The 23,633-nt window shown below is 31.5% G+C and overlaps 1 protein-coding gene across 7 annotated transcripts in view; it reads right to left on the bottom strand.

Annotated features, from left to right (window-relative positions):
* Positions 1-23,633, bottom strand: part of ASPH (aspartate beta-hydroxylase) — a 263,106-nt gene that overhangs the window by 136,808 nt on the left and 102,665 nt on the right. For all 7 annotated transcript variants that reach the window (XM_074207742.1, XM_074207741.1, XM_074207743.1 and 4 more), the window contains 7 exons: positions 22,518-22,556; positions 22,264-22,320; positions 21,731-21,772; positions 21,251-21,286; positions 16,334-16,375; positions 13,940-13,975; positions 12,864-12,908 (listed from right to left, as the gene is read on the bottom strand). In XM_074207742.1, the coding sequence (XP_074063843.1) occupies positions 12,864-12,908; positions 13,940-13,975; positions 16,334-16,375; positions 21,251-21,286; positions 21,731-21,772; positions 22,264-22,320; positions 22,518-22,556 (297 nt within the window). The remainder of the gene's footprint in view (positions 1-12,863; positions 12,909-13,939; positions 13,976-16,333; positions 16,376-21,250; positions 21,287-21,730; positions 21,773-22,263; positions 22,321-22,517; positions 22,557-23,633) is intronic.

Genomic DNA, 23,633 nt, shown 5'->3' with positions numbered 1-23,633 from the left:
TATACCCTTTTCACTAAAATGTAGAAAAATAGAATTTGATTTTAGATAAAAATATGAGTTCAATCTATGATGTTAGCAATGGATAAATGGATAGAGATTCATTCAGTCCCTATAACATCGTTAAGGAAATGCTTGAAAATAAAATGTTATGTACCACTGCCAAAAGTTTGTATTTTTTTCTTCCTTTTAGTTTTCCCTAAGCTTCTATCAGAGGCATAAACATGTGGACATACTTTTACCTAGGTCTCAGGAAATTCTAAAATATTTCACAAAATAAACAAATATAAAATAGAACATAGTGTTTGTTAATATGTGGTTTCCTAAGTCAATATGCAGCCCATATCCCTCAAGAGACTGTTTCTTTTAAGAGTTTGATACCAGGGCAGCTAGGTGGCGCAGTGGATAAAGCACCAGCCCTGGAGTCAGGCGTACCCGAGTTCAAATCCAGACTCAGACACTTAATAATTACCTAGCTGTGTGGCCTTGGGTAAGCCACTTAACCCCATTTGCCTTGCAAAAACCTAAAAAAAAAAAGTTTGATACCACTGATCTACACTATAGACATGCTACATTTGGAATTCATTGTACATAGTAAGTATGTTCTATGGTTCCTTCTCCACAACCTCTCTTTCATTCAAGTAATTAAGGTGAGAATTCCTCTAGTCAAAACTTTTTCAATGGCTGCTAAAAGTATAAGGCAAAAAACTTAATATTAGGAAGGCATACAGGAAGTCTGACAACCACAAAAATTTGAGTACTTATTGAGTAATAAAATGGAATAATTCTCCAAAATATTCTGTGGATTAAGCAGAAATATATATATGAATAAATTTATTTATGACACAATCAGAAGTAGATTTTTTTAAATAAAGACATTGCAAAGGCAGAAATATTCTTCTGTGTTTATTGTAGTCAAATGACATCAAACAGAAGAAATATACACTATTTTTATTTTTTTAATCCATTGATCCTTTCCAGCTTGGCACACATTTGTAAACATTAAATTCATAAAATTAGTAATCTAGAATTACAAAGGAGCTAAAATCTGATCATAGCATAATTAATGTATTCTCAATTTCGAGTATTCTATAAATAGATTATCATATACAAAATGCTATTAAGATTTATTTTTTCCCATTCATCAATCTTATGTTACACCCATTTCCTTAAAAAATATAGCTTTATAAAAATATTCTACAATTCACAATATGAATTGAGAATTTTTTCAATTATACATAGCAATTCTGTATCACCCATGTCACAGTTTTAGGATTATTGCTTTCCTTACAAGTGTATAGCTTATTATTTTGGAATACATTTTATACATAGTTAGCTTTCAGAACTTATTAAAATAATTCTCTGAGCATTGCATGATAAAAACACAAAATAAGATTTAGTTCTTTTTTAGCAGAAAATAAAGGTCTCTCTCAGAGACAATATTTAACATACTTGAGGAACGTACCTGTTAATTAAAAGGCAACCACAATTTATGGCTTATTTCACTAATGTTTGTATAAAAGTGAAGTTTACTCCACTCCTTTTAACAGACAAAAACAATCTATAATTTTTAACCATTTGCAACAGTGTCTGAGACAAAATAAACACAAAAAATGATGTTTTAAAAAAAGAACTTACATGGTGTGAAATAACAACATGCAACAATTTATAAAAAATGTTAAAGTAGGTAGACATAACTAAGTATGAAAGAGTTTTATGTTTAACATCACTGTATATTCAGTAGCAAAGTGCTTTTACCTTTAAGCATACCTGCCAAAGACAAGCATTCAATTATACCAGGAACTTCTAACACTAAAATTTCAAAGCAGATTAAAAATAGAGCTAAGATCCTTAAAGTCTGCTGGGACATGTTTCATAAATTAGTTTACATGTCATTTTCTTCATAATGCTGAAAAATAAGTTTATCTTGTATATAAGAAACCTCAATCTTCATATTTAATATTTAAGCCATTTTCTAAATAGCCAGTTAAACAAACAGTACTGTATAAAAGCTTTGCACTTTTAGCAGAATGCTTAAAATTCATGTTGATAAAAATCAGTGCAATTCAAAATTTCACAGCTCACATACTCATTAGTGTTACTAATAAGGGTGCTAACCCAAATGTTCTTTAGCAGTTTTATAAAATGATTTTAAAAGCATACTACTCTTAAAACAGTTCACCCAAATTATTTTCAAATTTTGCAGCTATGTACCCACAACAAAATATATATTAAAAAAAACTTTGAAAAACTTGCTACATTATTAATAAAAACAAAGGACTGCTTAAAGATCACATAAATGCAGGTAAATCTTACAAGAAGAAAAAAAAGAGGCAAAACAAAACCAATGAATACACTGAATTTGACACTCCCCAAAAATGCATACATATAGATTACAAATTACTTCTAAAATGGTTTTTTTGTGTTTTATTAAGTGTTCTAACACTTAACTATCACTCCTTTAAGATATCTTAGTGTTCCTTCTCAAAGTTACTGAACTCCTTAGCAATCACTTCACAAGAGCTACCAAAACCATCTGTTCCCCTTGTGGTTATGGCTGGTCCTCCTGTAGTAGGGACAGTCTTTTTGAAGCTTTAAGTATCTGTGAAAATAAGGGGAGATCTAAATTAAAGGACCAACCAGACAAAGAATGTAATATTACTCCATTTAAATATTTACTTAAGAAACTAAAAAATAAAAAAATTGCAAGTTTTTTTTACTGTGAGAAAACAGTTATGTGCTACATAACTACCTGACATGGAATTCTCTAAGAGGATATCAGCTAAACTAAGAAAGAATATAGTTATGAGATCATATTTATTCATCAGTCAATGGCCTTTAAATTTTGAATTCCTTAATTTTCAAATAAAATCAAAGGTTTTGCTTTTCTTTTTCTTGCGGTCCTTTCCTATGCCTAGGTATCTTGGGTAAATACCCTTGTGAAAGTTCTTTCTACCAGAATACATGAACAATTCAATTGTAAATTCTGGTCTTATAAATTTCCTTAGAGGACAAATGATTTACTCAAGGTAATAAAACTAGTATGAGTCAAAAATGACATTTAAACTCAATCTTTCTCATGCCATGCTGCCAATCCAAAATTAAGAATGGATGAAATTAGAGAACTTCAAATGACCAGTACTCATGCTTATTCACTTATTCTTTCCCTCTCTGGGGTTTTCAGTTAATGATAAAGGAATTAATTATGAATAACAATATTTAAAATTGTGCCTTGCATAAGTTTTAGCGTGAGCATTTAGAAAGAATAGTCACAGCTTAAATATTGTAACTAAAATCATATCTTCCCTGTTTAAATGATTGGTAGAAAAAAGAGAAAAAGTTCAATGGAATTGAAATTCAACAAAAAATTTCTTGTTCCATTTCTAGAACCTAGTTATTTATTTCAAAGTTTTCTTTTAGAATTCCCCTTTCAGCATGTTTTTCCTTTAATCAGTATCATGAACACATAGGTTCTTTTTTAAAATAATTTGAATGACAAATTTCAAAGAGAAATACACGCTAAATTCACAGTACTTGAGTTGGAATATTAGTTCTGTCAATTATTTGATCTTTGATATTTAAACTGAATAAGTTGGAGAAGAAAATGGCAAGCTACTCCAGGAACTTTGCCAACAAAACTCCAAATGGGGTTTATATCAAGTTGGACACAAGTGAAATGACTCAACAACAATCACTAGTAACTGGACATCTCAAGTCCTCTTTCCAAATCCATAAAATGAAGGAGTTGGACTACTTCATCTATAGTCTCCTTCCAACTCTGATTCTCTAAAATCTTCTTAAGTGAAAGCAAAGTTCTATTACTCATAGCTCTTTAAGCAAATATATGAGATTCTGTTAGGTAAAATTAAAGAATAAAATCTTCTATATGTAGGCTTTTTAAAAGGACTCTATGGAATAAATTTAGCAGAGTTTATGCTTCAGATAATGTATGCAATATTCTCACTTTGCTATCCACCACTAGCTCTTTGGACATAAGGGAGGATATATGCTTTATTATTTCATTATCTGTTTTTTTGGGTGGGGGCAATTACTGAATGTTCATTTTTTTCAATTAAATTTTATTTCTTTTTAATTATGTTTTCATCAATAAAGTTGTAACTGATACACACACACACACTCTGTTCTATTGGTTCTACAGGAATTCATACAAATCTTTTGAAAACTATTCATTCTTTAATGTTTTTAGAATAAACTGCTGTTAAAATTTAGGTGATTGTCATATATTCTGTATATCAGATTTATCAGTGATATTTGATGCATAAAATTTCCCACCTAATTGATTCTCTTGCTATTTTCATTTTCTGTTATCCATGCAAAAATTATTCACTTTTATATAATCAAAATGAATTTTTACATAAAGGAAAGTGAAGAGGCACATAGCTGCTGCAATTATTAATTCATGTTGTTCAAAGCAAAATAAGAATAAAATATATCAATGAGGTAATATGCTATGTGAGGAGAGGATGTGCTAGACTTAAAGTAAATGAGAGAGTGAGCAGGTGAACAGATCATGAATATCTGTGTAAACTTAGGGAAAAGATTGGCAGCGTGTTGAGTATACTACTTTTATTGAATTCAAATTAGGATACAGGGTATTTCAGAATACCAGCTTTTTTTTTTGATGGCAAAGAATTGGAAATTGAGGGATTGCCCACCAACTGAGTAATGACAGAAGAAGTGGTAGTACAGGAATATAATAGAATATTATTGACCTGTTAGAAATGATGATGAACTGATGCAGAGTGAAGTGAATAGAACCAAGAGACAATTGCACACTTTAATAGCAAGGCTGTGTGAAGATCAACTATGAAAGACTTAGTCCTTCTCAGCAATACAGTGATAAAAGATAATTCAAATTGACTTGTTAAGGAAAATGCTGAATTCAGATCAAAACATAGTATTTTCACTTGTTTGTTTGTTTTGCAAGGTCCTTGGAGTTAAGTAAACTGACCAATGTCACACAGCTAAGTAATTAATAAGTGCCTGAGACCAAATTTGAACTCAGGTTCACATGACTCCAGGGCCAGTGCTCTATCCACTGTACCACCTAGCTGCCGCCTATTTTCATTTTTTAAAATGTCTTTTATTTTTTCCTTTTCCTGGTTTTTCTCTTTTGTTTTGATTATTCTTTCATAGAATGGCTAATATGAAAATATTTGTAATATGACTGTATATGAATAAATCTATATCAGATTACTTATTATCCTAGGGTGGGGGAGGAAGAAAACTTTACAAAAATGTTGAAAATTATCTTTTATATATAATTGGAAAAATAAATTTATTTTAAAAAAGAATTGCTGGGGCACCTGGGTTCAAATCCTGTCTCAGACACTTAATGATTACCTAGCTGTGTGGCCTTGGGCAAGCCACTTAACTCCATTTGCCTTGCAAAACAAAACAAAACAAAACAAAAGAATTGCATCTATTTGCCTACAAAGTAGTTAAAATTGCCTTTTTTATTTTTATGATTTCTTCTATGCTTTGTTAAGAATAGTTCCTCTGGTCAGAACAGTAAAGACACCCAATCTTATTCATTTCTAATTTTTAATGAAACTTTTTATATTCAGGCCATCTATGTTGAGTTTATTGTAGTACATAATACAAAATGTTGGTCTAAGCCTAATTTCTACCAGATACTTTGCATTTTTCTCAGTTCTTGTCAAAAGGGAAGCTTTCTTCCAATACTGTATGTATTTAAGTTTAGCAAATACAGTTCTACTGTTCTTGACTATTTACTTTTGGTTATTGCCAATCAAGTGTATTCCACTGAAGTTTTTTTTTTAAACCAGTATTATAGAATCTTGATGACTACTTTTTGTAATATGTTTTGAGATCTGGTCCTATTATCAAGTTATAGTTTTCCCCAATATTTCTCATGATGTTAAACCTCTTGCCCTTCCAAATTAATTTAGCAATCCTTTTGTCTAGGGCCTAAAAAGTGTCCGCCCCCCACTATTAGTAAAATTGTGCAGCTTACATAAGCTCACAATACATCTCTCCATTACCTTGGGATGATTTTCAACTTTAAGTGTTTGGATAATGTCATGTTAAATGACTCATAGCCATACATTATCACCAGAAGAATACTGGTTTTAAAAGTATGAGTCTTTTCAGGGAAAAATTTAGGATCACTAAAATATCTTTACAATCTATAAAGATAATCCAGCTCACACCCTACTCACTTTTCTGTTCTATTCTGGGCCTAATTCATTGTCTACCTGATTGTCTGTTCACATAAGCTTATAAAGTAATGCTAGACTATTCATCCAATTTCACATGATCATCTAGATGCAAATATATTCATAATTCTCTTTTTTTCCCAAGTGTGGATTGGTGGTCAGATTTTGCTGAGTGATTTTTGAATACCGTTTATTAGATTTTGAAGCGTTCTGGCAATTGATATTAGCTGCACAATATTATCCACAAATATTGTGAACATTTCAGGGCCTAGAGAGAATCATTTTCAACTCCAACTCTGTTAGACTCTTACCATAATGGCAAACATCTCTGAAGAATAAAAATCTTCCTATTTTCTGCTTTATATGATATTATTGATCAGTGTCTTTAAATGAGGTTCTCTTTATGGTGCATTTCATACAATCTTTTGATTCTTTGATGATATGTACATGAGAGACATTTTAGAGTTTAACCTTTTTAAAGTGACTAAATCAAGTAAACAGAAATAGAGGCATCTGATATTCTGTACATCCATTCTTCCACAGAATATTGTTTTTGACAACTCTTTGACTCCTTTCTAATTCTGCCATCAGTGAAGCCCTTGTATATAGATTATTTTCCCAAAAATTATAGATAGGAAGATAGGTATATCAGTCAATTAATTTCAAGTATTTTTTCAATCATGTCTTAGAATAATGATAAGATCTTTGGAGATTTTTTCCTATCCATTTGGCAGCTTCCCCTCCTGATACCCTGACAATTGACTTCAATTTTCACAAAGCTGGGTCAGTTCTAGCACAGATTTTCTCTCTGAATAAACCATTGCCATTCCAGTCATTTTTTTCGCCTCATTATTGCCCTAGTGCTCCTAAGAATACATCTAGGTTTGTAGTAGAATTTGTCTTTGATGGTTTGGAAAATTTGGAAATGGATGGAAATTTGGATGATTTGGAAAATGTATCTTTCATTTGCGTAATGGCCTTCCAGTTTGACAATTAAATGTTTTTTGAAATGACTATGCTTAGTTGGGAGTTTTTCCAAAAATTTATATGAACTATTTCCTTCTTCTCCCCCGCCCCCACCATGTTTCTATTTTATGAGGTAATACTGTTCTTAAACATTTAAAATTTTACAAATTAGTTTACATCTTAAATCACTTGTTTCCCTTGGTTATAGCTTTCAATTTGACAAACAAGTGTTTACAAATACCTTTTTTAGACTCTTCTGGTCTCATTAAGACAACTGATTTGCATTAGTCAAAAATATATATGGAATTGTTATGATTTGCACCAGTTTCTTTTTATCCTTCCATTTTATCATATGTCAATATAACAATATTTTAATACATACAAAATAAACAATATCTAAAAACAGGAAGAAGTATTTAATGCATATTTATTTTTATTATTTCTGCTAGATCTATATTGATTTTCCCCCCTAAGAAATCAATAGCCTGACTATAAACAAATGACAGATTCTAGAATGTCTCCCAACACCAATAACAGTATTTTCTCTTGAAAATAATTTCATTTTTTGTGATGTTATTCTATGCTTGTCATGTCCTCAATGTTCTGATTCAACTGTTGAAGAATATATTCAGGGCATTATTCTGTATAGTCTAAAAAATGTCATGCATACTAAATTCTTGAACCAAATTTTCCAACATATTTTTCATCATCTTTACCTATATTCATTTTTGCATTGATGTCACTTAAGTTATGTGGAAGGTCCAAAGAAGTTCTTTGTGGAATGTCTCCATACCATGACCCTCTGCAATAGGTGCTGGCACATAAGCTGCAATTATTTTCATAGTAGCTTGTTTCACCCTAAGACTTATTACAAACACAACTGCATTTCTGAGATGACTAGATGAAACAATGTTTCTTGGCTTTTAGATACAGGATACAGTCAACTCAACTCCTTTGCTCTCCAAAGAAAATCTGTGAGCCATCCTTCTATTTTATGGCAACTTCTTTTAATTTTCAATAATTAAGTATGATTCTATTTATATTGAGAATGTTAAAGTTTATATGATCTAGTTACTCTAGTAATATGCCCACTCAATTGGGTCCTGAAATAAGACCTCCCATTTACAGAGCCAGCAGATACAATAATTCTTTAAAGACAGTCTCAAACTGACTGAGAACTATTTTGTATTTTGCTTTCTTATAGAGGTCATGGTTGAATACTGCATTGCCAAGTGGTCACACTGGTGATGATGAGTCTGTGCCCTGACTAGGTTGGTCCAGGTCTAGGAGAGCAGTCTATGGTCTGGACTATACTCAAAGTCTGGTACAATCTGTCAGAGTTTGAGCTCCATAGGCAGAGCCTCCTAGCACCTAAGGCCACAGTCACGCCATAGTGAGACATCAGAGAAAAACTTACTGGATAGTCAGTCAGAAATACTGAGAAAGGCAAAAGATAATCATTTGTTTTCAAGGAGGCTAATTAAATAATAAAATAATAACTGGAATTAGAAAATTGAGGGGTACCCAGTTCTGGGTATAGTAAACTATACCAAAGAGGTGAAAACAGGGTTCAAAGGAGACTAGGAACAGCAACCCCCCCAAAAAAAACCAACAGAAAAAGGGGTAGTCAACACCAAAAAGATATTTCATGCATACTTTACTCTGCCAAGGGTCCCTTAGCAAGCCTTAGTAATGACTCCAATCCAAATGAAATCTCCTATTATTAGATAATTCTTAAACTCTAACCTAGACCTACAAATAACAATTAATTTAATGAGATGTTATAGGTATAAAACAATGAGATGTTATAGGTATAAAACAAATCTAACTGATTTCATCTGGCTATATGATGTCCCTCACACTCTGTGTGTGTGTGTGTGTGTGTGTGTGTGTGTGTGTGTGTGTGTGTGTGAGAGAGAGAGAGAGAGAGAGAGAGATAAGACAAATCAGCTTTGTATTAAAAATGAACAATAAAAGTTTTCAATGATACCATTAACCAGAATCTTTCAATGGAAAATTTAAGTCTACATGCACTTACACTAGTATCCATTCAATTCAGTAAATCATTACTGGGCAAAAAAAAAAAAAAATTATAATGGAAGAAGCATTGTTAACTGAGGGATACAAACAATACAGTTCAAAAGAGTTGTATTCAAATGCATCCTAGGATACTTAACATTTAACCATTTAGTTCAGAGTGCTTTAGTGAGGAAAGAGCTTTACAAACCACAAAACATCATATAAAAATATTTGTATTCCTGCTACTTGTAGGCAAAAGCTGCTCAGAGTTCCCCATAAGAAAATCCTTTGCAATATAAGATTTTTTTTTTTAGTTTTTGCCAAGCAAATGGGGTTAAGTGGCTTGCCCAAGGCCACACAGCTAGGTAATTATTAAGGGTCTGTCTGAGGCTGGATTTGAACTCAGGTACTCCTGAGTACCTGAGCTCTATCCACTGCACCACCTAGATGCCCCGCAAAGTAAGATTTTAAAGAAGCTATGAAAAGGATGACTGGAGCAGTTAGTGGCATAGTACTTAGAATGCCAGGCCTGGAGTCAAGAAGCCTAATCTTCCTAAATTCAAATTTGACCCTCAGACATTTTACTAGCTATGTGAGCCTGGGCAAGTCACTTAAGCCTCTTTGCCTCAGTTTTCTCATCTGTAAAATGAACTGGAAAAGGAAATGGCAAATCACTCAAAAATTTTTGCCGAGAAAAACCTCAAATGGTCTCACAAGAGTTAAGACACTACTGCAACGGCTGAACTACAACTATAAAAGGGATCATTGGAAAGAATCTCAGAATTAAAAAAACTAAGAATTTTTCAGTCTTTATGAACCCCAATGCTTCCTTTTCTTCATAAGAACCTTTCACAGATAAATGTAAATTAAATAAAAAGTGATAATTAAGAAGAGCATCTAAGGATTCATTGGAAATTGGCAAAGAAACTTCTTTAGGTTATGACGATTACAAATCTAAACATTTTCCTTCATGTTTAAGTGAGATTATCTTGACCCATCAGGCCAAGATGCTATGAAACCAAACTGTTGAAACAAACTAGTTGGGATTTTTTCCCCTTGTTCAAAAGTCGTTCAACAAGCAAGCAGTCAAATTTTATTTGGGAGAGTCTATTTTCAGTCATTATAAACAAGATAAGTAAAATAAATTATAAAATGTAAGGAAAGGAAATATCCTTTTAAATGTGATTCATTTAATGGCTTCAATAAAAAAATTAATTCTGATTATTTGCAGAACATAATCCTAGGCACTGAGGATGATACATGTGGCTAGTTTGGTGGTGGATGAATGGCAGGGAAAAATAGAAACATGAATAATTATGCTCTACAATATACAATTTTATGTAATATTACAGTTAATAACTATCACATAAAAAGTAAATCACAGAACCATGAAAATATCACCAAGATCTGAAGAAAAAGGTTGGTCAGGGGGTGGAAAGATCAAAGAAGGACTTCAGATGATAATATTTGTCCTTCAAATAAATGAAAGTCAATCAGCAAGGATTTATTAAGTTTCTACTATGTGCCGGAAAATGCTAGGTAAATATAAAGAATGAAATAATCTCTTTTCATAAAGACAAAAATCATTACATATAACAATATATACTTGCATTTCAGATAAGAAAAGACAAGTCCATACACAAAACTCAGATACATTCTCTCTGAAATATCTTTAACATCTGTCTCCTTTTCCTCATTCACCTGATTAATAGCCTAGGTCAGACCCTTTGTCACTCTCCTCCTGGAATCCTGAAGAGCCTGCATTAATTTTTCTGACTCATAGCTCTCCCTCTCCAAACCATCTTCTGCTTAATGTCAAAGTGATACTTTTAAACACAGGTTTAACCACATCACTTCCCTGATGAATAAAATCCAGTAGTCGCCCATCGTTTAGAATAACAAATAAACTCTTTGGCCTTCAAAACCTAATTCTAACCTATCTTTCCAACCTTATATATCACTCTTCTTCAAATACTCTATGGTCTACATCAACTGATCTAATTATTCCTCACATATGACATTCCATTTCTTGACTACAAGTCTTTTTAACTTCATCTCCAAGAGTCTCTAGATACCTTAAAGTTCAGTTCAGAAAACACCTCCTGCATGAAATGCTTCCTGATTTATTTCTATTACTAGTTCTCTTTATTTTCTGGTCAAATTTCAGGATATGTGACACACAGTCAATGTTCTATATAAAGTGACCACTTGAAAATTTTTTTCTAAGATCGTGGAAAAAGTAATGATTTATAAATAATGAAATTCAAATACAACAGATATTGGTAGGCACATCTTATTTTCAGAATTTCAAAAATAAGGTATAGATAAGGACTATATATGCTATTTCTCTAAAATACATTAAATGATAATATAATTATCAGATGTAATTGATTTTTCTGAGCTTTATTTTTCCTTTTCCTTTTTAAATTCAAAGAGGTATATTTATAAATAGATATAATATCAAAAATATTAACTTATTTTAAGGTGTGAATTTTCATTGAAGATTCCTAGACTGAATTAAATAAAAATCCTACCACAAATTTTTGTTAAAAAAGGATAATATGAAATCAGAGTCAGTGAAAGGAATAGTTAACTAATAATTATACTGTCTGAAAAGAGCATTACAATAATCTGAAAATGTGACATTAAAGGAAACCAAAACACATTTTGCGACAGAAACTAAGAAAAATGTGGGAAAAGGTTGTTGATAATAATTTCTAAAAAATATTATTTTCCTAACAATAAGGACAGAAAGCATTATAGTCAAATGTCAAGTTGCAAGTATAATAGAAATCGTCTCAAAAATAAAAGAATGCTTTTGAAAACAAACTTGATTAAAGGACTACTTCATTTATTCAAACAATTAAGTGCTACTTAATACACAAAACAGGCATGATATGAGGCAGGTTCTAAACAAAATATTTTTAAAAATGACTGCCTTCACAAAGCAAAAGAAATAATCGCAATTTTTCTAGATCCACTTTTTTTTCCAGAAAAAATAAGTATGCAGGTAGAGAAATAAGAATAAAATAGTAATACAAAATATGAAAAAAGAAAAAAGGAAAATTTAATATATATATATTTCCACAAAAGTCTTAATGATCACACAACCAGAGACCAATAAGTCTAAGAGGAACTTCACTATCAATTTAGTATGGAGACAGTTCTAAAATCATTTAATATCAAATATTTTGTGATTTAGAAAGATCTCAAAGAATTAATATCCTACTTTTTGATGATTAAAGAACATGAGCACTATCCTATAGCTCTTACTTAAATAGAGTAATAGAGTATGTTTGAAGTAGTAAATTATAAAGAAAGGTTTTCATTAACTTACTTAGCTGTTAAGTTTTTCCTAGTTTTATTTTTTTAAGCTAGGACATTAAAAATTGATATTTTGGGGCAGCTAGGTGGCGCAGTGGATAGAGCACTGGTCCTGGAGTCAGGAGTACCTGAGTTCAAATCCGACCTCAGACATTTAATAATTATTTAGCTGTGTGGCCTTGGGCAAGACATTTAACCCCATTGCCTTGCAAAAACTGAAAAAAAAAGAACTGATATTCTTCATAAGCTGACTTTACAAGGATTATTTGGAGTTCCTTCCCCTAAATAGAATTCTAAATGAAATAGTTTTTAATATAAACAGAAAGAAAATAAATATATAATAATGATTTGTCATACCTGATGGTATTTCACGCTGCTCTTCTACTGGGGATTTATTTCCTTCTAAAATAAAAAAAATCATTAATTATACATGGTTAATTTACATAAGACAAATATGACATCACACATTATAAAAGTGACTACAAAAAAATTAAAATCAAATATCAGAAAATATTTTATAATAGTTTTAAAATACATTACTGACTTGATTAAATATTAGAACTTTTAAAAAAATCTCAATGTTATAATACTCTGCACAAATCCCAAATCTCTTGTCTACTGAAAAAAAACTAAAAGGTCACAAATCAGAAAACCTTTGATTTAACCTAAATTCTGTTTTTCATCAATTATAGGATGAAAGGTTATTTATTTCATCATCTTGTTTCCTATTTCTAAGGCAAGAAAAACTAACTCACAGCATTACATTTAGGATGAATGAAACATGCCAAGAACACCATATAATCATTATTAATATTAACTAAAATTGTTCTTAAATGGTGACCATAGCTAAAAAAGTTTTCCAGTTAACTTTAAATATAATTCCTGAAAAAGAATAGAAATGTACTATTTATATTTTTACTTTTGAAAAATGATATTCAATAATATTTTCTAGAATATATATGACTTATAAGTCTATTTTTACAGAGGTTATTTAAAAATTAGAACTGAATTTAGAATATGTTGACAGCTCAATCAAAATGATTAATACTAATCTGATGATTTTCTTTATAAAATTTCTTCTGAAAATGTTGAGTTCTCATTCCAAATTACTAAGAAAATCAAACAGTTTATTCCAATAGTATTCTTTGGATATAAGTATCACATCTAACCTAAATATTAACAACTGGTATTCTACTTATTGGTCAGATTTTATTACATATCTGACTGTAGTTCTGTTTCTCTTTAAAAATATTTTTGCTTTAAGCTCTATTTACAAAAATGCTTTATGTTATAGTCTTTATAAAATTATTTAATAGCATTTACTTTTACTTTTCAAAAATTATGCCTCCATTTTCAACATGGTAAGAATTGAATCATCAATATGAAGGACTTAATTTTCATTATGAAAAGAAAAAACTCTGGATATAACTTACCCTCTAAATCCATGTTTAAATCTTCTACAGCAATATCTAAAAACATAAAAATATACATTTATCATTTGAGCTCCTGAAGAATTAGAGAAAGTTCTTTTAAAATACTCTCTTCTACTAAATTCCCTTTAAAGTCTATATAACTATAAAGAAACTATTTAATGCTTTCATTAATCTTTCTTTTGACCTTAAACATTTTATAAGAAAATTCTTACAGGGAGAACAAAAAACATCCTTCTTAGTATAATCCAAGACAAAAAAAAAAAAAAGAAAAATTATATAGTATAAAGTGTTTTCCATTTTGTTATAGGTTATGAAAGGCAGAGCCAAATTTAGTTTCCAATAGTAGAAACCAATCCTCTGAGGTGTCTGTGAGTATTTATTCCCCCTTTCCTCTTCTTTAAATGTAAAACTGTGTAGTGCGATGAAAAAAAAAATTATCATCAGTACACAAGGACTGGAATTTTGGCTCTACCTTTTAGTACTGTGGGACTGAGTCAATGAACTGCTCCAAATCTCTGTTTCTTACATTTATTAAAAACAGAGATATTAAACCTCTCCCACAAGATTCATGCAGATAAAAAAAAAAATAAACTAAATAGGAAGGGACCTCAGTAGTATCTAGCCCAATCCAAACACAGAAAGAGTCCCCACTATAACAAATCAAACTGATGGCCAGCAAGCCTCTGCTTAAAGACCTCTTAAAACAAGCCACTCACTTTGGTTACTACATCCGTCTAGCCTAAATTTGTTTACCTGCTGCTCTGTATTCTGCCCTTTGGGAATCAAAGAAAACAAGTCTCATTCTTTTTTCAGACAAGAATCTTTCAAATACTTGAAGGCAGCTTATTCCATCCAGATTAAACATGCCTTGACTCTTCAAGTGATGTTCACAGGGCATGGACTCAAGTCCCTTCATTATTTGCCCCATCTTGCTCTATACACAAGCTTGTCAATATTCTTAGACCATAGTGCGCAATATTCCATGAAATCTGACAAGGGCCAAAGTATACGGCACTACCATAGATTTGGCAGTTGCAGCCCATTGCTGACTTATGTTAAACTTGTAGTTCACTCAAATCCTGTTTTTTAGAACTGCTACATCCAACCAGGCCTTCCTCATGTTGTACTTGTGAAGTTCATGTTACATAGCCAAATATAAGACTTTACATTTATCCTTGATTTCCATTTTCTTTAATTTGATCCAATGATCTAGCTTGTCTAGATCTTTTTGAGAAGGCATTTTTGGGGTGGCTAGGTGGCACAGTGGATAAAGCACCAGCCCTGGAGTCAGGAGTACCTGGGTTCAAATCTGGTCTCAGACACTTCATAATTACCTAGCTGTGTGGCCTTGGGCAAGCCACTTAACCCCATTTGCCTTGCAAAAGCCTAAAAAAAAAAAAAACCCTAAAAAAAAAAAGAAGGCACTTTTAACTTAAGGGGAAGGAATAGTTTGCACTTGTTCTCTAGATTTTCCATTCATCTTTCAAGAATTAATTCTAGTGTCATCTATTTGAAATCCTCTCTGATTTCTGTAGCTATTAATGTCCTCTTATTTTTCAAATATTCCTAGAGCAGTATGATCTTACTATAAATCTTACTATAAATATACACTCACCTGTGCTTCTCTCACAATCACCTAGTAAAAATCTAGGCTCCTTAAAAGGAGCTATTTGCTTTGCACTTCCAGTGTCAAGCATAATGTTTTTAAATAGTCAGAATTAATAAATGTCTGCTGAGTTGAAATGAAATGAGAAAATAACATGAGACCTAGACCTTAAAGCAAGAAAAATATTTGAACAGATGAAGATAAGGAGGAAGAACATAATGGGCATACAAAATAAATAGGGACAAAAGACAACGATCCCTAAAAATTATATTTTTAAAAAGTTTAAGAATAAATATTCTGATAGAAACACATATACAATTTCTTGAATTGATTCCTTCAAAATTGACCTCCCCACTCCAACTGTTCTTAGAATGAAAGTTATTTCAGGTCACTCACTGCTGCCCTGCTTGGTTTCATCACCTAAGATGCTAACTCCACCTAAGATGCTGCTAACTCAAATCATCCCTTCTCCAGTGTCCTCTCTCCACTTATTTTGAAGGCTCCTCACAAAGACTTCTTTATAAAGACCCTCAGTTCACTGCTCTGTGCATCTGCTTATCTGAAAGATATTTACTTTATGATACAAGATACAATACTTCCTGTCTTTTTTTATATGTTGTCTATCCCATTAGAAGGTAAACTCCTTGAGGGCAGGGACTAGTTCTCTTTGATTAATTGGCTACTCAGTAAAGTGGTTGGCACATAGTGTTTAAGAAATATTATTGGATTAAGCTGTCCTGTTAACTAACTGTAAACATTACATTAACTATAGGTAAGAAAGAATTTACCTGAAACAGGTTCTATTCTCTCATTTTCTGAAGGCTCATAGACTACAAAAAAGGAAAAAAAAAATTCACATATAATCTCTACAGTTTTCATTATAAAATTGTTAAGTATTATGTACTCTATATGGTATGTATTTCAGTTTAATGAACAATTGCTGCTGTTTGCACTCTAGAGAATGAGGCCAACAGGTAGATAGTATATCAGAGTAACAGTCAGGATTGCATAGGTTGAAATCCAGTCTCTTGACACTTACTAGCTGTGTGACTTTGGTAAAGCCTTTAACTTTTTTATGTCTGTTCCTAACCTATAAAACATAAAGGTTATACTTGTTAACCTATGAAGTTTTTTCCAGCTCTAATCTATGTCCCTATGATATTGTTACTTTTAAATTCAAAAGTACTCTTAATGTTAAAATAATCACACAGAAGAAAGATGAAAAAGATTAAAGATATTGAGACCCTTTAAGCTTAAAGAACAGATGATAAAAGAAGTGAACTGGCACCATTTCCAAGTATGGAGGGATTTTATTACCATCATAACACTGAAAGTGGAATAGAAATTAGCTAACTTGAGATGTGGGGTGTTTATTTAGGCTAAATCTAAAATTTGAAAAAAAAAGAATTCTGGGTTCTACTATATCAGAATGCATTAACACTTCAATACTTCTGGGTATCCATATTATCTTCCCTTACTAAGGTAATGCAAACCTGTTTTTGCTAATTACAAGTGCTTCTTTTTATTCTAATATCAAATCCAAACAACTAGAAGGCTTGCCTGACATAGAATAGTAGGGCTGGCAGCTGATGTGAATTCAGTCCATACCAAGAGACCTACAAGTACTCAGTGAACTAAATACATGGGCAGAGCTTCTGCTCCCTACATCTACCTTCCTTGGTTCTCTAGAATTTGCAGTGATAAACTGTGTAAGATGATGATCTTGCCTCTGCAATGATTCTGTGCTAACTCATCAGTGGATCCAGGAATAAGGGGTTTCCTATCATTTAATTCTTCCCCTATCCTATGGCAGGCAGAACTTCTACCTCCTCATCTTCTTATCCTGTACATGTTGATGGGTGTTCAAACACTTAGGTGCTATTTTTTATTCCCTGCAATTCTCTTAATCTTTACCCTTATCAGTGCATTCCTCATCCACACATAAGAATGTTAATATCCTCCCCTGATCTCATCATCATGAGGATCCAGAACTCTGAAAGTCTTTTTAGAATCACATTATCTTATCTTCTCATCTTTCCTTCAGTCACCTAATCACTCTATTTTATCATAATTTCCAGTCATTTCACTCTTCCCTTTTTTTCAATTCATCACTTTTGTTTTGGCCCCAATTTTCCTTCTTGTATAAATTCTACCCTAAAAAATAAGGAGTTAATTGATATCATCCTTTACACCTCTGTATCACTTTTTTTTGTCCTTCTGCCACTGAGTTTTTGAAACATAAAGACTCCCAAGCATCTACTCACTCTCTCTCTGTCTCTGTCTCTCTGTCTCTCTCTGTCTCTCTCTCTCTTTCTATCTCTCTCTCCATCTAAGGATGTAATAGAGGCAGAAAGCTCTCAAATCATGTAGGATCCCTACGAATACAGTTTTACTCTTAGATGAAGGTTTTTCTATCCCACTTCCCATAGTGACTATACCAAACTTCTCTTCTAAATATTACTTTGCAACCTCCCTTTTAGAAGACTTTACCTCTTAAATCAACTAAAAAAAAGAGGGATTTTATAGTGATTTATTCCTTTCTCCCCTATTCTTTACTTCCAAAGTTACTCTTCCTTTTTTCTATTCATTAAAGTTCTAAATAGATCTAATACTGGTCAAGACTAATATCTTTTCCAGAATCTTTGATTCCCAAACCCCCTAACATTCACCTTATTTGCATTTTCAATGATGCTTCTTTAATTTCTCTCTATTCACTGGTTTACTGCCTCTATTGCCTTTCTTAAAAGACCTTCCCTTTACCCTGCATTAACATTCTATTGTCCAGTCTCTTTTCTCTTTCACAGTCAAAATTCTAAAGAAAAAAAGAAAGTTGTCTATCCTCAAAGGTTCATCTCCAACTAGACAATCTCTTAGAGTCTGAGTTTGCTGTTACCATCAATTCAACTGAAACTCTTCTCTTCCAAGGTGCCACTGGTTTCTTCACTTGTTAAATCTCGTAGTCTATTCTCAAAAATCATCCTTCTTGATTTTCTATACTTCCTACCCTTCTTCCTTCTGGATAGTTTCTTCTTTCTCTTGGCTTTCTTAACATTGCATTATATTCTTTTTTTGTTGTTGCTGTTGTTGAAAGGCAATGGGGTTAAGTAACTTGCCTAAGGTCACACAGCTAGAATGTAACTATAAAGTGTCTGAGGCTGGATTTGAACTCAGGTCCTTCTGACTCCTGGGCCAGTGTGCTATCTACCACACCACCTAGCTGTTCTACATTGCATTATTTTCTAGTCATGTGACTTTTCCTTCCTAGTTTCCTTTTATTGATTCATAGATATAATAAATATATTGCAAACTTTTTTGGTTATTAATATCTTCTATAATCTTTTAATATGGATAGAATTTCATTTGCTTGGATAAACATTTTTGAGAAGCTGAGGTCTATCAGTGGTTTCCAATCTTTTTCATGCTAAAATATATACCTTTTATTTATACCTATAAAATGAAAAATCTCATGAAACAGAAAAGCTAAAAAAAAAAGAAAGAATACACTTATCTCAAGCTAGACTGTATTTAAGAAATTAATATATCAAAAGTATTTTCTGTGATACTGGGCAAGTCACTTCAAATATCAAACTTCTTCATCTATAAGATAAAAAAATTAAAACTAGATGGTCTCTAAAGTTCTTTCTAGTTCCTAATATTATAATCCTATTTCTTTATATAGACAAGCTAGAAAATCTCTCAAAAATATAAAAGAATTACTTTAGAAGAGAGAACAGCCCACTACTCATTCTCTCAATATTGTCTGTGGTCAAACCAGGTTAGAAATGAAATTCAAAAGGAAAAAAGGAAAAGAAACTTAAGCTGGAACTGAAAATCCAAAAATTCATGTTATCTCCAAACAATGAGTCCTAATCAAACACAGCTGTTATCCCCACCTTCAGCAGGAAGAAACTCATGAAATAGAGCTAATTCCTAAACCATCAATGAATAAGTCTATCATAAAATCTCAAAATGGGCATGAAGAAATCTAATTATATCAATAATATTCAAAAACAATAGGATTGGTTATTTAAAACTTATATACCAAAACTTGTTCATGTAAGTCATTATTTTGCCCCAAATTAGTCAATTTAAGAATTTATGCTTATATCAACTATACTACCAAACATTTTTAGACTCCTCTTTTAGAATTTTCTCAGTATTTATGCTCTAGGCTTTTTGAATTTGCTCATAGTGATTTTTGAAACAGCTAAGTAACTAGAAGCAGAGATTTAAAGCTGGAAGGGTCCTTAAAAATAATCTTTTCCAACTTCCTCATTTTACTAATCAGAGAACTGAGGTCTAGGGAGGTTAAGTGACTGGCTTGTTGATCTGAAATTAATTAATCGCATTGTCAGACAAGTAGTAACAAAAACATGAGTTAAGAGTCAAAGTAAATCTCCAGCTTTTTCTCAAAGCTTCATTTTTTTCCTTCATATGTCCCAGTTTTTTTTCAATTCCAAATAGTTAAAATTGGCAGAATTCTAACTTTCAAGTAACTGCTATATATAACTGCAAAAACAATCTAAAAATAAAAAGTACAAACCTATGAATAACTAAACCATATAATACTACTTCTCTGTAATTACATCACAGAGATATTAATATAAAACTTTCTGTTAATCAGTACTATGTTCTAGATTAAGTCAAAACCCAATTTCCAAAATAGATCAGTATTTTCCAAAGTGCGCTCTTTTCAATATGAATAGTAAAATCGTAAGGGAAAACATTCAATTTCATTTTTTCCTTTTCCTTTTCTTTTTTGTTTTATGAGGTTACCTACTATGGCAAGGCACTGTGCTAGGTATGAGGAAAGAGAAAGGCTAAAAATATTTTACCTCTAAATCACTTTAAAGAATGAAGTTACAAAAAAGATTTACATCCAGAATTTTGAAGGTATAACAAACTACTGAGAGGTAGTAAGGCATAGTAAATAACAAGTTAGTCTCAAAGACAGGAAGAACTGGGTTCAAAATCTGATTTTTTCACATCAATAAACCTCTCAGTATTCTAGAACAGGGGTGTTAAAACTCAAATTGAAACAGAGGTCAGTAAACTACTGCATTAGTTTTAAAATGTAATATTATCCATCTTTTATTTGTTAAATATTCCCCAATTACATTTCAATATGGTTTAGGTCACATTGAGAAGTGCTAAGCTGGGATGTTTGTTTGACACCTCTGCCCTAGACAACTTTCTTACTCTAAGCTTCTGAAGGTAAATATTTTATTTATTTTTTATATCTATATTTAAATTCTTTTAACAATTTTTGGCAGTATCGTGCATGGATAGGGAAGGTTTGGTTTTTTTTAACCTTAAAATCACCAGTAGAGTCTCTATCTGTTCTTTCATTTCATCTTCTCTACTCTGATATCCTAAAAGTTATATGTAAAATTGATTAATAAGAGACAAAATTAGTATTTTTAAATGCAAATCATCAATAATATTCAATATAACAAAACTGAAATGTTTGGACTTGGTAATTTTTAAGGTTCTAAAGTTCTATCATTTTTCTTATTGCATAAACTGACTCTTTAGTGAAATTCCAAACAAAATTTCAAAAAAATTGTATTGGGATATAACAAAGTTGAAATAATACGATTTTTCAAGGAAACATTCATTTTTTGAGTGATAGCTTCAGGAAGTGGTATAAAAATCTCAGCTGATAATAAAATATTACTTAAATTATAAAAAATTGATATTTAAACCTGATTGTTCAGTGTCATCTTGGTACGGTGTGTCTTCTAGAAAAATAAAGGAAAAAACTCATTTAGCCAAAAATAAGTTTTAAGAAAATTAAGCAATTTAAAACTAGCTATGACATAAATTCAACTTAGACATTTACATTCAATCATTATAATCTACAGAGATGTAGTGTAGTGCTAAAGAGTTTTTTTTTTTTTAACAAAATTGGATATGAGTGCCTCTCAAATAGCTCAGTATATGATAAAATGTAACAATGGGATATTGTGTCTTTTCTTAATGTAAGTTAAAACCTAAATTGACTACCATGAAGTTCTGATGTTACTGGAAATCAAAATCATCCTAAAGAATGTACTGCAAAACTATACAGAGAGAAGCTTTGAAAAAAATTCATGTAAGCAATTTAAGAGCCTGAAATGATCATTTTAAATTATACACTGGACTCCTTTCCAAGACTTCAAGACAAATTCTGTAGTATATCATACCTGTATCTTGAAATGTATCTTTGACATCTGGTTCATGGTAATCTATAAAGGAAAATTAAGTAGGTTAATTAAATTATTAAGGTTTATATTTAAAATATTTGAAATAAAGCCAAGAATATAAAAATAATGTGAAAAACAATCATGTTTACTACTCTATCATTCCATTGTCTCATTTAACCTATCAAAATCATATAGTACATTAAGGTATACATAGGATATAATTCAAATAAATCAGATTGAATATGTTGCTTCAACAATAAAATAAAAGAAAAATTTAACTCACATCTGTGTGTGTATATGTATGTATCTCACATGTTATAGGGAAAATCAAAGGAACAGTTAAAAAATACTTTGTAATTTTCCAAATACAATTTTATCTTGTTATCAACTACTCTCTTAACCAACAATAATGGAAAATTATTCCTCAAATAACCCAAGGCCAAAAGAGTCATGAAGCTAGATGAAGACTAAACAGCCTGTAGGTATATCCTTGAAGTTCATTTCATGATTTAATATACTTGAAAGTCACAAACCTGTATTTTCCTGTTCATATACAATCTCTTCCACATCCTTATTATAATCATTTGAATCTGAAAATTAAGAAATGACATTTAAAAAAATTATCATTAAGAATGATTCATAATCTGTAAGCTAAGCTAAGATCACAGGCAATATCTAACAATTATAAAAAAGAAAAAAAATCCATTGAAAGAATGGATTCCATTTCAACCATAATACTCTCTCACAATATTAATCAGGAAAAAAACAGTATTTTATAAAATCTCACCTGACTCAGGCCCTTCTGTCTGATATCTACCTTCAGTTTCTGAAAAATAAGATAATCTGCTTTTAATGAATTTATTAATTATATAACTTAAACCTAAATCTATAATAAAAGATTCAATAATATTCAATATCTTGTCCTATTAAACAATAATATAAAACACTGAAATTCTGTTTTCTATTATGTTTCATATATGAAAATATACTCCAGTTAATTCTCATCAACAATCTTATGATCTAGATAAAGCAGGAATTATACCTTGCTTTTGTGATGAAAAAAAAAACAACTTGAACAGGAATAGAACATAAATCTCCTGAAAGGTCTTTTCCATTTCTACCACCTCACACTATCTCCCACTTGCACCCTACCAACCTTGGATCAAACATTACGAACTGAAAAATATTCAATCATAAGAAAAAGAATAAGAATGACTAACAAGCAAAAATGAGCAAATAAATAATGTAATATTTACTATTATTTGGATTCTAAATATTGTCCCACAATTTTGCTCATGCCATTCCACTCAACCCCACAGGTTCCTATCAATACATCAAGTCTCAGTTTAAACATGACTTTCTTCATTAAGCCTTTCCTGATTTTCCCAGCTAGATATAATTTCTCCTTCAAAATGTAGAACATGTATAGTTTCATAAAATGAGATTAAGGCTGGAGAGTGCAAATTTGTAGGTGTTTTCAATTATTAAATAAGCATTTGGACTTTTTAGAAAACTACAGTAGTCTAGAGCAAAGGATCTTATGTCATATCATGGGGTAGTGTCTTGATGCTTAGTACCACTCGAGTTTGTGGCCTAAATTTAGAAACAAAGGAAATGCAAAATTTGGGTCCCAGATTAGGGGAAAAATGAAATATGATATGAATAAAAATGCTCATATCTTATTTTTAATAAGAAATAATTTCTTCCCCATCTAAGTACACAGACCCCACTGAAATTTATCTAGATGGACCCCACATTCTAAACTCTGGTCTAGAAGGCCTCTGAGAAAGCTTTCTCTACTGGGTGAATGGCAGTACGCAAAAAGGGAGAGAGAGAGAGAGAGAGAGAGAGAGAGAGAGAGAGAGAGAGAGAGAGAGAGAGAGAGAGAGAGAAGCAAATGAAT

The sequence above is a fragment of the Macrotis lagotis genome, chromosome X (assembly GCF_037893015.1).
Source record: "Macrotis lagotis isolate mMagLag1 chromosome X, bilby.v1.9.chrom.fasta, whole genome shotgun sequence".
NCBI lineage: Eukaryota > Metazoa > Chordata > Mammalia > Peramelemorphia > Peramelidae > Macrotis > Macrotis lagotis.
This window is presented reverse-complemented; position numbering and strand designations above follow the sequence as displayed.